The sequence below is a fragment of the Eleutherodactylus coqui genome, chromosome 7, assembly GCF_035609145.1.
Source record: "Eleutherodactylus coqui strain aEleCoq1 chromosome 7, aEleCoq1.hap1, whole genome shotgun sequence".
NCBI lineage: Eukaryota > Metazoa > Chordata > Amphibia > Anura > Eleutherodactylidae > Eleutherodactylus > Eleutherodactylus coqui.
The window spans coordinates 221667187-221681053 of record NC_089843.1 but is presented as its reverse complement, the minus strand read 5'-3'; the positions used below and the strand labels follow the sequence as shown (position 1 = coordinate 221681053).

Here is a 13867-nt window from a genome sequence, read left to right as displayed (position 1 = left end):
TGTGCTTTTTCTCATATTAGCATAAAAAAATGTAAAAAAAACCAAACATATTCCACATATTGGTATCGTCGTGTTCGTAACGACGCGTACAATAAGTTGAACATGCTTTTTATCCTGCACGGCAAAAAGTGTAAAAAAAAAAAAGAAACTGAGGCAAAATGCTAATTTTTAACATTTTGCCTCCCATAAAAAGCAATAAAAGTGATCAAAAAAGCCATATGTAGCCCAAAATGGTACCAATAAAAACTACAGCTCGTCTCGCAAAAAATAAGCCCTCAGAGCTCCGTCCATAGAAAAAGAAAAAAGTTATAGGACTTTGAATTCAGCGATTTAGAAAAAAAAAGATTTCCAAAAAAATGGTTTTTATTGCAGAAAAGTGTAAAAACCTAAAAAAAATGTAACAATTTTGGTATCGCTGTAATCGTACCGACCAACAGAAAATGTAGTGTGTCATTTATGCTGCATAATTAACGCTTTAAAAAAAAAAAATCTATGGCATAATTGATGCGTTTTCTCTCCCTGCGATCATAAAAAGAAAAAAGTTTTACAATATAGTTAATGTAACCAAAAATGGCAGCAATAAAAACTACAATTCGCCGCACAAAAAACAAGCCCTCATACGGCCGCGCCGACGGAGAAAGTTATGGCTTTTGAAAAATGGAGATTAAAATCCACGAAAAATCGTTGTGACCTTAAGCCCAAAAGAGGCCGTGTCATTAAGGGGTTAAGGACCGTTGAGCATGTGGAGTATTTTCACAAATTGGTTTTTGCTGTTCGTGTAGCTTTTAGGTATAAAGTACATGGAAACCATTGAAGAATACAACATATGAGCATCCAGTAATGTAGGTATGGAGAATGTAACTTACCTCATGGGATACCAGTGGGGTCTGCGACTCTCTCCTCTCTCTGCCCTTTGCAGCAACCTTACATCTGAGTATTTTGCCCCCTGCCTTTGGCGTATTGCCTTGTGACTGGAGATGAGCGAACGTACTCGTCCGAGCTTGATACTCGTTCGAGTATTAGCGTGTTCGAGATGCTCGTTACTCGAGACGAGTACCACGCGATGTTCGGGTTACTGTCACTTTCATCTCTGAGACATTAGCGCGCTTTTCTGGCCAATAGAAAGACAGGGAAGGCATTACAACTTCCCCCTGCGACGTTCAAGCCCTATACCACCCCCCTGCAGTGAGTGGCTGGGGAGATCAGGTGTCACCCGAGTATATAAATCGGCCCCTCCCGCGGCTCGCCACAGATGCATTCTGACAGAGATCAGGGACAGTGCTGCTGGTGCCGGAGCTGCTATAGGGAGAGCGTTAGGAGATATTTTAGGCTTCAAGAACCCCAACGGTCCTTCTTAGGGCCACATCTGACCGTGTGCAGTAGTGTGGAGGCTGCTTTTTGCAGTGTTGCACTTTTTTTTTTTTTGTATATCGGCCGTGCAGAGCATTGCGTCCTCAGTCTGCAGTAATTTTACATAGTCTAGGGCCAGTAGTGGTGAGGCAAGGACAGTGAAAGAGATATACTGTGTATATAGGCAGTGGGCTTTTCCCCAAAAAATTTGGGAAAAAACATTCTATCTGGGCTGCCTGTGACCGTCCTGAGTGTACTGCGTCTCTGCTGGGGGTAGTAGTCCTAATTAATACGCAGCCAGCTAAGTGTTACAGCAGGCTTGCGCAAAATTCTTTCCTGGCTCTGCTGTGCGTTCCGTAAGGGAAGTCAGCCTCCAACCACAGGCCAATAAGCGGCACATTTAATTACAGCGTTCTGTTTCTGCACTACTGGTAATACACCATGCTGAGGGGTAGGGGTAGGCCTAGAGGACGTGGATGCAGGCGAGGACGCGGAGACCCAAGTCAGGGTGTGGGCACAGGCCGAGCTCCTGATCCAGGTGTATCGCAGCCGACTGCTGTGGGATTAGGAGAGAGGCACGTTTCTGGCGTCCCCACATTCATCTCACAATTAATGGGTCCACGCAGTAGACCTTTATTAGAAAATGAGCAGTGTGAGCAGGTCCTGTCGTGGATGGCAGAAAGTGCATCCAGCAATCTATCGACCACCCAGAGTTCTGCGCCGTCCACTGCTGCAACTCTGAATCCTCTGTCTGCTGCTCCTCCTTCCTCCCAGCCTCCCTCACTCCATTACAATGACACATTCTGAGGAGCAGGCAGACTCCCAGGAACTGTTCTCGGGCCCCTGCCCAGAATGGGCAGCAATGGTTCCGAATCCTCTCCCACCGGAGGAGTTTGTCGTGACTGATGCCCAACCTTTGGAAAGTTCCCGGGGTCCGGGGGATGAGGCTGGGGACTTCGGGCAACTGTCTCAAGAGCTTTCAGTGGGTGAGGAGGACGATGACGATGAGACACAGTTGTCTATCACTCAGGTAGTAGTAATTGGAGTCCGAGTAAGTAAGTCCGAGGGAGGAGCGCACAGAGGGTTCGGAGGAAGAGCAGCAGGACGATGAGGTGACTGACCCCACCTAGTTTGCTAAGCCTACTGAGGACAGGTCTTCAGAGGGGGAGGCAAGTGCAGCAGCAGGGCAGGTTGGAAGAGGCAGTGCGGTGGCCAGGGGTAGAGGCAGGGCCAGACTGAATAATCCACCAACTGTTTCCCAAAGCGTCCCCTCGCGCCATGCCACCCTGCAGAGGCCGAGGTGCTCAAAGGTCTGGCAGTTTTTCACTGAGAGTGCAGACGACCGACGAACAGTGGTGTGCAACCTTTGTCGCGCTAAGATCAGCCGGGGAGCCACCACCAACAGCCTCACCACCACCAGCATGCGCATACATATGATGGCCAAGCACCCCACAAGGTGGAACGAAGGCCGTTCACCGCCTCCGGTTTGCACCACTGCCTCTCCCCCTGTGCCCCAACCTGCCACTGAGATCCAACCCCCCTCTCAGGACACAGGCACTACCGTCTCCTGGCCTGCACCCACACCCTCACCTCCGCTGTCTTCGGCCCCATCCACCAATGTCTGTCAGCGCACCATCCAGCCGTCACTAGCGCAAGTGTTTGAGCGCAAGCGCAAGTACGCCGCCACGCACCCGCATGCTCAAGCGTTAAACGTGCACATAGCCAAATTGATCAGCCTGGAGATGCTGCCGTATAGGCTTGTGGAAACTGAGGCTTTCAAAGGTATGATGGCGGTGGCCCCGCGCTACTCAGTTCCCAGTCGCCACTACTTTTCCCGATGTGCCGTCCCAGCCCTGCACGACCACGTCTCCCGCAACATTGTACGTGCCCTCACCAACGCGGTTACTGCCAAGGTCCACTTAACAACGGACACGTGGACAAGCACAGGCGGGCAGGGCCACTATATCTCCCTGACGGCACATTGGGAGAATTTAGTGGAGACTGGGACCGAGTCAGAGCCTGGGACCGCTCACGTCCTACCCACCCCCAGAATTGTGGGCCCCAGCTCGGTGGTGGTATCTGCGGCGGTGTATGCTTCCTCCACTAAACCACCCTCCTCCTCCTCCTCCTACGCAACCTCTGTCTCGCAATCAAGATGTGTCAGCAGCAGCACGTCGCCAGCAGCCGGTGTCGCGCGGCGTGGCAGCACAGCGGTGGGCAAGCGTCAGCAGGTCGTGCTGAAACTACTCAGCTTAGGAGAGAAGAGGCACACGGCCCACGAACTGCTGCAGGGTCTGACAGAGCAGACCGACCGCTGGCTTGCGCCGCTGAGCCTCCAACCGGGCACGGTCGTGTGTGACAATGGCCGTAACTTGGTGGCAGCTCTGCAGCTCGGCAGCCTCACGCACGTGCCATGCCTGGTCCACGTCTTTAATTTGGTGGTTCAGCGCTTTCTGAAAAGCTACCCACGCTTGTCAGACCTGCTCGGAAAGGTGCGCCGGCTCTGCGCACATTTCCGCAAGTCCCACACGGACGCTGCCACCCTGCAACATCGGTTTAATCTGCCAGTGCACCGACTGCTGTGCGACGTGCCCACACGGTGGAACTCTACGCTCCACATGTTGGCTAGGCTCTATGAGCAGCGTAGAGCTATAGTGGAATACCAACTCCAACATGGGCGGCGTAGTGGGAGTCAGCCTCCTCAATTCTTTACAGAAGAGTGGGCCTGGTTGGCAGACATCTGCCAGGTCCTTGGAAACTTTGAGGAGTCTACCCAGATGGTGAGCGGCGATGCTGCAATCATTAGCGTCACCATTCCTCTGCTATGCCTCTTGAGAAGTTCCCTGCAAAGCATAAAGGCAGATGCTTTGCGCTCGGAAACGGAGGCGGGGGAAGACAGTATGTCGCTGGATAGTCAGAGCACCCTCCTGTCTATATCTCAGCGCGTTGAGGAGGAGGAGGAGCATGAGGAGGAGGGGGAAGAGACAGCTTGGCCCACTGCTGAGGGTACCCATGCTGCTTGCCTGTCATCCTTTCAGCGTGTATGGCCTGAGGAGGAGGAGGATCCTGAAAGTGATCTTCCTAGTGAGGACAGCCATGTGTTGCGTACAGGTACCCTGGCACACATGGCTGACTTCATGTTAGGATGCCTTTCTCGTGACCCTCGCGTTACACGCATTATGGCCACTACTGGGTGTACACACTGCTCGACCCACGGTATAAGGAGAACCTTTCCACTCTCATACCCGAAGAGGAAAGGGGTTCGAGAGTGATGCTATACCACAGGACCCTGGCGGACAAACTGATGGTAAAATTCCCATCCGACAGCGCTAGTGGCCGAAGGCGCAGTTCCGAGGGCCAGGTAGCAGGGGAGGCGCGGAGATCAGGCAGCATGTACAGCACAGACAGGGGAACATTCTTTAAGGGCCTGGACAGCTTTCTGGCTCCCCAGCAAGACTGTGTCACCGCTCCCCAGTCACGGCTGAGTCGGCGGGAGCACTGTAAAAGGATGGTGAGGGAGTACGTAGCCGATCGCACGACCGTCCTCCGTGACGCCTCTGCCCCCTACAACTACTGGGTGTCGAAGCTGGACACGTGGCCTGAACTCGCCCTGTATGCCCTGGAGGTGCTTGCTTGTCCTGCGGCTAGCGTCTTGTCAGAGAGGGTGTTTAGTGTGGCTGGGGGAATCATCACGGATAAGCGTACCCGCCTGTCAAACGACAGTGCCGACAGGCTTACACTCATCAAGATGAACAAAGCCTGGATTTCCCCAGACTTCTCTTCTCCACCAGCGGACAGCAGCGATACCTAAGCAATACGTAGGCTGCACCCGCGGATGGAAGCATCGTTCTCTATCACCATCCAAAACGGGGACCTTTTAGCTTCATCAATCTGTGTATTCTATTCATCCTCCTCCTCCTGCTCCTCCTCCTGAAACCTCACGTAATCACGCCGAACGGACAATTTTTCTTAGGCCCACAAGGCTCAGTCATATAATTTTTGTAAACAATTTTTATACATTTCAATGCTCATTAAAGCGTTGAAACTTGCACCTGAACCAATTTTTATTTTAACTGGGCTGCCTCCAGGCCTAGTTACCAATTAAGCCACATTAACCAAAGCGATTAATGGGTTTCACCTGCCATCTTGGTTTGGCATGGGCAATTTTTCTGACGTACATTAGTACTGTTGGTACACCAATTTTTTGGGGCCCTCGCCTACAGTGTAATCCAATTAATTTTTTGCCCACCTGCATTAAAGCTGACGTTAGCTTTGCTGTCCAGGGCACTGCAATGGGATATATTTATGTACCGCCGGTGGGTTCCAGGGAGCCACCCATGCTGTCGGTCCACACGGAGTTGTAACTGCATGTGTCCACTTCTAAAGAACCCCAGTCTGACTGTGGCATGCAGTGTGGGCCGAAGCCCACCTACATTAAACCTGACGTTACCTCAGCTGTGATGGGCAATGCAATGGGATACATTTATGTACAGCCGGTGGGTTCCAGGGAGCCACCCATGCTGTGGGTGCACACGGAATTCCCATTGCGGAGTTGTACCTGCCTGTGACTATTTATAAAAAAACGCGGTCTGACTGGGACATGCAGACACCTTGACAGAATGAATAGTGTGTGGCACATAGGTTCCCCATTGCTATGCCCACGTGTGCAGCTCCTGATGGCGGTGGCACAGGATTATATTTCTCATTGCTTCTGTACAGCATTGTGGGCTATCGTCCTGCCCCTTTTAAAGAGGGTCGCTGCCTAGCCGTGCCAACCCTCTGCAGTGTGTGCCTGCGGTTCCTCCTCATGGCAGACGCACTCATAAATAGACATGAGGGTGGCGTGGCATGAGGGCAGCTGAAGGTTGCGCAGGGACAGTTTGGTGTGCGCTGTGGACACTGGGTCGTGCGGGGGGGGGGGGGGGGTTGGGCAGCATGTAACCCAGGAGAAGTGGCAGCGGAGTGTCATGCAGGCAGTGATTGTGCTTTGTTGGAGGTAGTGTGGTGCTTAGCTAAGGTATGCATTGCTAATGAGGGCTTTTCAGAAGTAAAAGTTGTTGGGAGGGGAGGGGGGCCACTCTTGCCGCTATTGTGGCTTAATAGTGGGACCTGGGAACTTGAGATGCAGCCCAATATGTAGCCCCTCGCCTGCCCTATCCGTTGCTGTGTCGTTCCCATCACTTTCTTGAATTGCCCAGATTTTCACAAATGGAAACCTTAGCGCGCATCGGCGATGTACAAAAATGTTCGGGTCGCCCATTGACTTCAATGGGGTTCGTTATTCGAAACGAACCCTCGAGCATCGCGAAATTTTCATCCCGAGTAACGAGCACCCGAGCATTTTGGTGCTCGCTCATCTCTACTTGTGACCATTTTATTACATTGTTATTCTAGATGTAAGTCGCACTGGAACTTTCCTACTTTTTTCTATTTAGCCGTTATTTGCCTATTGGGGTTCAGGAAGCTTAGAGTGTCGGCGATTGCCTGGAGACAGCCTGTACATGGGTATGTCTTCCTTCTGGAGAAGATTTTGGCTTTGGCTTATATTCCCAGTCATTGTTATAAGGCTTGTTAAAAGGTCTGATAATGATGTGCAGGAATGCTGCCTTCCAGTAGGTGGCATATTTCCCAGAAGAGCATGGGCGGCCTTATAAGTCTGCTCACACCTTCTAGGTGCGCTCCTTAAGGAGAATTGATACCCTTTCCACCACTATTTTTAAATCCATTACAGATAATAATGGTTATTCTCAAAGAGGTGTTTTTGGAGGGGTTCCACTATTTTTGAGTCATAATTCAAACTTCCTGGGCTCTGATACAATTGTTTCTTCTTTGTATGAGACACTGGAAAATAACATCAAAATCTGCACAAACTTCCCACACTGAACTTGGCTCTAACCCCGATCGACCCGTCACTGTCATAACCACAATCAGCGGAAACTTTTGTGTCTTTGCATCAAATAAAATAAACCTTATTTGTATAGCGCCAATGTATTCCACGGCGCTTTCAAGTAATTTATTTCCCTGACTCAAGCAAGCTGGGTGCTCACTTTACCAAACTCGGAAGCATGGAAGGCCGCTGAGTCAACCTTGAGCCAGCTAGCTGAACCAAGCGGGGATTGAACTTGCAACCTTCAGGTCATGAGTGAGAGCTTAGAACTGCTTTAGCACTCTCTGCCACACAAGGCTTACCGAGTTCAACCCTTTTTTTTTAATCAATTAAACATCATTATTTGCAATATTAACCCTTTCATAACCAAGGGTTATTGATGCTCCTGCGTCCGGCTCCCATTCTGCAGTTCTGGTATTCCTACGTCCAAAGAATCATAACTTATTTTATTTTTCAGGTGATATATATCTTCTGACTGAGTTAGTCATGCAGGTTTAGTAATAATGTGATATTTTAATAAACTGGACCTTTATGGATGTAGCGATACAGATTCCTAATTTTTTTTTTTTTTTTTACGGTAGTACAACTTTGAAAACTTTAATTTATTATTTTTTTACAATAATTAAAAAATCTTTATTTTTATCTTTTTATTGGTCCCCACAGGGGACTTGAACTTGCGATTGTCTGATCGCTTATACAGTATAAAACAATTCTATGGTGTTGCATTACTCTATATTTTAACAGGTAAGTCTTCAGTAGGCAAACAGTCTTGGCTGCTCTGCGGACCTTCAGAAAACAGTCTTGCCACCTGAGGGCCTAAAAGTGGTTCGACCCATGGCCTATAGAAAGGCTCTCAGAGGCTGCTTGAAATGGCACGTTCAGTGATGCAGTGTGATTTTCTTGCAAATCGCACCACACTCATATAGAATATCACATTTTTACAAGCACAATATTTTTTCTTCCTCAGCGAGTTCAATCCCCCAATACCCGCTCCGCTCACCCACATTTTCTACGCGGAGCGCTAATTTAAACCGTCCAATGAGCCATTCGACGGCAGAACTTGTCCGGACTATCTCGACCTCCATTTGTGAAAATACACCCATTGGGGCTTATTTACTTGTTTCACATACCAGTACACGTAATACCTGCGCCTGAGTATGAGCAACGAATATATTAAAAGGCGCTCGCCTCTTAACCCCTTCCTGGTTTGGTTTCCTTTTTTTTTTATTATTTGTATTTTTTTTTCTCTCCACTTTAAAAAAATTCGGATTCTTCCGGTGATGTATCGACACGTTTTGTTGTAGATTTCAGTTGCACCATATAATGTGTTAGAATTAGAAAACTTTTTAAAATTTCTAAATGGAATAATTGGGAAAGAATACAATTGCGTCATTTTGGGGGGTGTTTTTTTTTTCATCAACCATGGTGCATTAAAAATGCCGTTTATTTTTCTTCTGTGGGCCAGTACAATTACAGCAGTAGCTAGCTAAAGTCCCCTGGTGCAAGCACCGACTCATGGCTGACTCCTCAGGTGACATCACAACATGGCGTTTTCTTGGCAAACTGTTTTTTGGGGTGGTTCGCCATCGCCTTCCCCAGTCTCATTACGGCCGTACTAAATTTATATAGTGTCATCATTTTTGTATGTTGTACTAGTTAACAAAAATAAGATATCTTTTAAGGAATTTTGCTTTCTGCCCTCATCTTTTGACCCCTATAACATTTTTATTTTTCCGTTGACACAGATGTGTGAAGGCTCACTTTTTGAAAGATGACTTTAGTTTATATATTGATACCATTTTGGGTAAAAATGACTTTTTGATCACTTTTTATTCATTTTTTCTTGGAGACAGGGAGACCAAAAAAATTGCAATTATGGCATTGTGTGTTTTTTTTCTGACAGCATTCACCATGCAGGATTAAAGGCCCATTTACACCAGCCGATGATCGCTTAAAAAACCCCCCAAAAAACGCTAATCGGCGATCGTTTTAGCGATAATCGGTGCGTGTAAATGTGTGCCCATCGTCCACTTTTCGGGCACTGTTAGCTGATCGTTAAATTCAAGCTAACCTAAAAATCGTCCTTCAGCCTTATCAGTAGTTCTCCACGGGGAGTGCTGATAGTATTGTTTCCCCATGGAGAAAAAAGGATCTGAGCGCAGATAAGAGCCCTCGGGCTATTAACTGCATTCAGCTGAGGCTTCATTTGCACACTTAAAGGGGTTGTTCCGCGCTGAAACGGGTTGTTTTTTTTTTCAATAGCCCCCCCGTTCGGCGCAAGACAAACCCGATGGAGGGGTTTAAAAAAAAAAAACGGATAGTACTTACCCGAATCCCCGCGCTCCGGTGACTTCTTACTTACCTTGCGAAGATGGCCGCCGGGATCTTCACCCACGGTGGACCGCAGGTCTTCTCCCATGGTGCACCGTGGGCTCTGTGCGTTCCATTGCCGATTCCAGCCTCCTGATTGGCTGGAATCGGCACACGTGACGGGGCGGAGCTACGAGGAGCAGCTCTCCGGCACGAGCGGCCCCATTCAGAAGGGAGAAGACCGGACTGCGCAAGCGCGTCTAATTGGGCGATTAAACGCTGAAATTAGACGGCACCATGGAGACGAGGACGCTAGCAACGGAGCAGGTAAGTGAATAACTTCTGTATGGCTCATAATTAATGCACGATGTATATTACAAAGTGCATTAATATGGCCATACAGAAGTGCTGAACCCCACTTGCTTTTGCGGGACAACCCCTTTAATTGGTATTTAAGTAACTGAGTAGCTACTTAATAGTTTATGCAAAATGATCGCTCAAAGCTGTCACTCACACTGACGTTTGAGCGATCTTTGAGCGATCTGCTCATTCACTGAAAAAGCCAAAAATACAATACCTGAAGGTCTGCAAAGCAGGCACGGTCGCCATGGGCACGATCGCCATAAGGCAGGCACAATCGCCGTAGGGCAGGCGCAATGGCCTTAAGCCCTGAAGATATGTAGTCAGCCAGACAATAATGTGTGGAGGAGCAGCTTGTTCCCGGCAGGCTAATATGCAGTCACTCACTCAACCCAGCCCAGAATGGGGAGGAGTGACTGCATATACTAAAAGCCTGCACATGTGAACGATACCAAAGATGCCAGCCATAGATGGGTGGTGACCCACCATACAGGATATCAACCCGCGGTCCGTCAGCCTATGCGTTTTGGCCAAAATGCAGTACCAACACCCGCATTTTATTAGTATGCATTAGTATCTTTGTATGTAGTTTGCTAGTTGGTGGGGGAGCCCAAGATGTCAGCCAGTGTGGCCCACCTTGGAGATACAGGGCAACCCGCTGTCATATCAGCCAGGGTTGATATCCTGTATGGTGGGTCACCACCCATCTATGGCTGACATCTTTGGTATCGTTCACATGTGCAGGCTATTAGTATGTGCAGTCACTCCTCCCCATCTGGGCTGGGTTGAGTGGGTGACTGCATAATAGCCTGCCGGGAACAAGCTGCTCCTCCACACATTATTGTCTGGCTGACTACATATCTTCAGGGCTTAAGGCCATTGCGCCTGCCCTACGGCGATTGTGCCTGCCTTATGGCGATCGTGCCTATGGCGACCGTGTCCGCTTTGCAGACCTTCAGGTATTGTATTTTTGGCTTTTTCAGTGAATGTGTTTTTTTTCTTTTTCCTCACCTCTGTGATTTTTTGAGCGATCTGCTGGTGTAAATGGGCCTCATATAAGGTGATATTTTAATAAATTGGACTTTTACATTTTGATGAATTGCACAGTTAAAGATGCAGCAATACCGTTAGCCATTTAAATTTTATTAATGTGACAAGTGCAAAAAAAAATTCTTAAACTTTTAATATTTATTATTTTTGTATTAGAAAAAAAAGTACAAACAAATGAAATATTTTTTGTTATGTCCCTATCGGGGACTTGAACTTGCGATTGTTTGATCGCTTTAATAGTATAACGCAATATTATGGTACACTATTCTGACAATTCTATTAAGACTTGACACAGCCACTAGCACATCTTAAGAGACTCTCTCACCATCATTCTGCACCCCTCTCCGAGGGCAGTACAAGGCAGTGTCAGTTGTACTGACCACAGTGATGTCTGTTGTGTGGATCTGTGCAGGAGTTTTGGAGAAACTTGCATTTTAGTAGTAGTAGCACCTGCATAGAGGACTACTTAATGAAGTCCTGGATATTCATGAGCTGCAGGCAGCTCCACCCACCCCGCTCTCCAGCCAATGACTGACTATCTGCCTATTTCTGTGCAAAGAGAGAGCTGCCAATCATTGGCTGGAGGGTCAGGTGGGTGTGGCTTAGCTGCTTAGTGAGGGCTGCAAAAACATTGTGACAAACTCCCTTTAATAGGCAATCATTCATGGCACCCTTTGGGTCTTCAGACACCCAGGCGGCACCCCATGATCTCATCGTAGGAGGGTAGCTCCGGATGTCACAATCCTGTTTAGGACATTTAAATGCTGCTATCAGAATTAACAGCAGCATTTAAAGAGTTAACAGGCACGATTGTAGTTCTCCAATTGGCTGTTGCAGGTGGGTGTCGGCTATCAAGGATGGCCAACACAGTCGCAGGCTCAACTCTCAAACCCGCCACCCAACATGTGCCATACGGAGCACGCCAGGATGGGGGTGATACATTTGTCACACCAGTCGGCACATCCGTGTGCCAGGCGGACACCTATTTCAGTTATAAGCTGGAGTAGGCTTTTGCTATAATCTACGCCCGTCTAGACCACACATCCTTCAGTCCAGGTCCCAGACACTTTTTAAAAAAGTAGTGTGGCATAAATGCCCAAAAAGTTGCAATTTTGGCAGGTGCAACAAAATTGTGACTTTCAGACGCCAGAATTCTGCTGTCCAGGCAATTATAAACAGGCTCTTCTATGTGCCCTTTGCAAACCCCATGCCCTTCTAGTCCAGGCAGCAGTGCAAGAGAGCACATGGCAGGCCGTGCGAGGTGCCCGCGAGCGTGATCTGATGTCTCCTAGTCCTAATGAAATAGACAGTAAACACTTGCCGATCCTCCAACACGCATGAAACACGCCAAAGGATCGGAATTTCAGAGAAATGATGCCAGGCGTCATCCGCGGGTAAAACGCTTCTCAGCCCAATATTCCGCTCGCCCGTGTGAATGTAGCCTGACAAGTATGCAGGTTCCCATCATGCCCCCCATCTCTTCTTTCATCCAATTAGGTTCTTTGAGGGACTTTCACGCGGCACGGAATTATCTGCAGGATGCGGCACCGATGCGGATTTAGTTGCGCTCTTAGCTGTGGATGCGTTTGTGGAACGTCCAGTGGAATTTCTTGTGTTTTTTTCCACAGAATTTAATTGCAGAATTCCATCTTCTGTTTGTTAGAAAACCGCCGCAACAATCCGCAAGACGTCCGTAGAGCCGCCGCAGAAGACCCTCCATTGTGGAATCTAAGCTTGCGGTATTGAAGACTAATTCTGACCCGCCTGAAAGATGCCGAACTCTTTCCTGATACGTTTTATGCTTAAAGGGGTTGTACCAAACATAAAGTTATCCCCTATTAACAGGATAGGATATAACGTTCTGCTCAGTAGTGGTCCGACCTCTAGGACCCCCACTGATGCCCAGACAGACCCGGCATGACTGAAGCAACGGCCGCACATGTATGCTGCCAATCTATTCATCCTAATGACTGTGCTGGACATCGCTGCGTATGAGCGCTCAGCCGTCTCCGGTCACTGAAATGGATTGGCATTGTGCTTGTACGACCTCCACTTTATTCTCACAGGGACTGTCAGGATTGGTGGTGGTCCCAGCAGTCAGACCCCCATCGATCATAAAATGAGGCCCTTTCCTGTGGATAACGGATGACTTTATATTTTGGTACAACGACTTTAAGACGTTCCCCCATATTTGTAGTTCGTCTTTGGACTTCTTCTTTATCAATGTCTTTCTGTAGCTGAGCTCTCCAGAACTGACCCCAGTATTGCAGATGTGTCTCACCAGAGGTCTATACAGCGGATCACAATCTCCCCCTTTCTACTGGTTTTACCTCTAGCTATGCAGTCAAGTATGTCAGGGACAGAAGGAATACATAAAAAGTGCATCGCCTGGCCAAAAATATAGCAAACTCTAAGGGGCTGTTCTGCATTTTCAGTAGTGTATTCTTCTCTTTAAGGCCGGATTCACACGTGCGTATGCATATTTACAGAATGAGCATTTATGTTTTTGCGCATGCATCCGCGTATTTTACTGCACTTTTTGCACAGACAAGATTTTAAAAAAGCACCGCTGGCCGCAGCCATTGAAATGGCTAATTAGTCTAATGAGTTGCAGATGTGTTCTGTTTCCTGTGCATTTAAGCAGTGTTTAACGCATCTCAGCAGATTTTGCGTGCATTTCCGCATCCCCATTGACTTCTATGGGAACTCGGTGCACAAATGCGCAGCACAGTACAATGTGTTCTGATAACGGTATTGTGCACAAATACGGTCGTCTGAATCCGGCTTAACAGTAACGTGAAGTCATGTCTTACATCAGACCTACCTTTCTGTGCATTCGTGGACACAGCAAATAGCAAACCCGCAACGATGGTGCCGGCGGCCGTCATGGTGAGGGTGACTTCAGGGAAA

The 13867-nt window shown here is 48.2% G+C and overlaps 1 protein-coding gene across 1 annotated transcript in view; it reads right to left on the bottom strand.

The window, feature by feature from the left end:
- SMIM24 (small integral membrane protein 24) overlaps positions 1-13867 on the bottom strand; it is a 28348-nt gene extending 14481 nt beyond the window's left edge. Inside the window, exon 1 of the mRNA XM_066574946.1 lies at positions 13782-13867. Coding sequence (XP_066431043.1) covers positions 13782-13845 — 64 coding nt within the window. The 5' untranslated portion in view covers positions 13846-13867. The remainder of the gene's footprint in view (positions 1-13781) is intronic.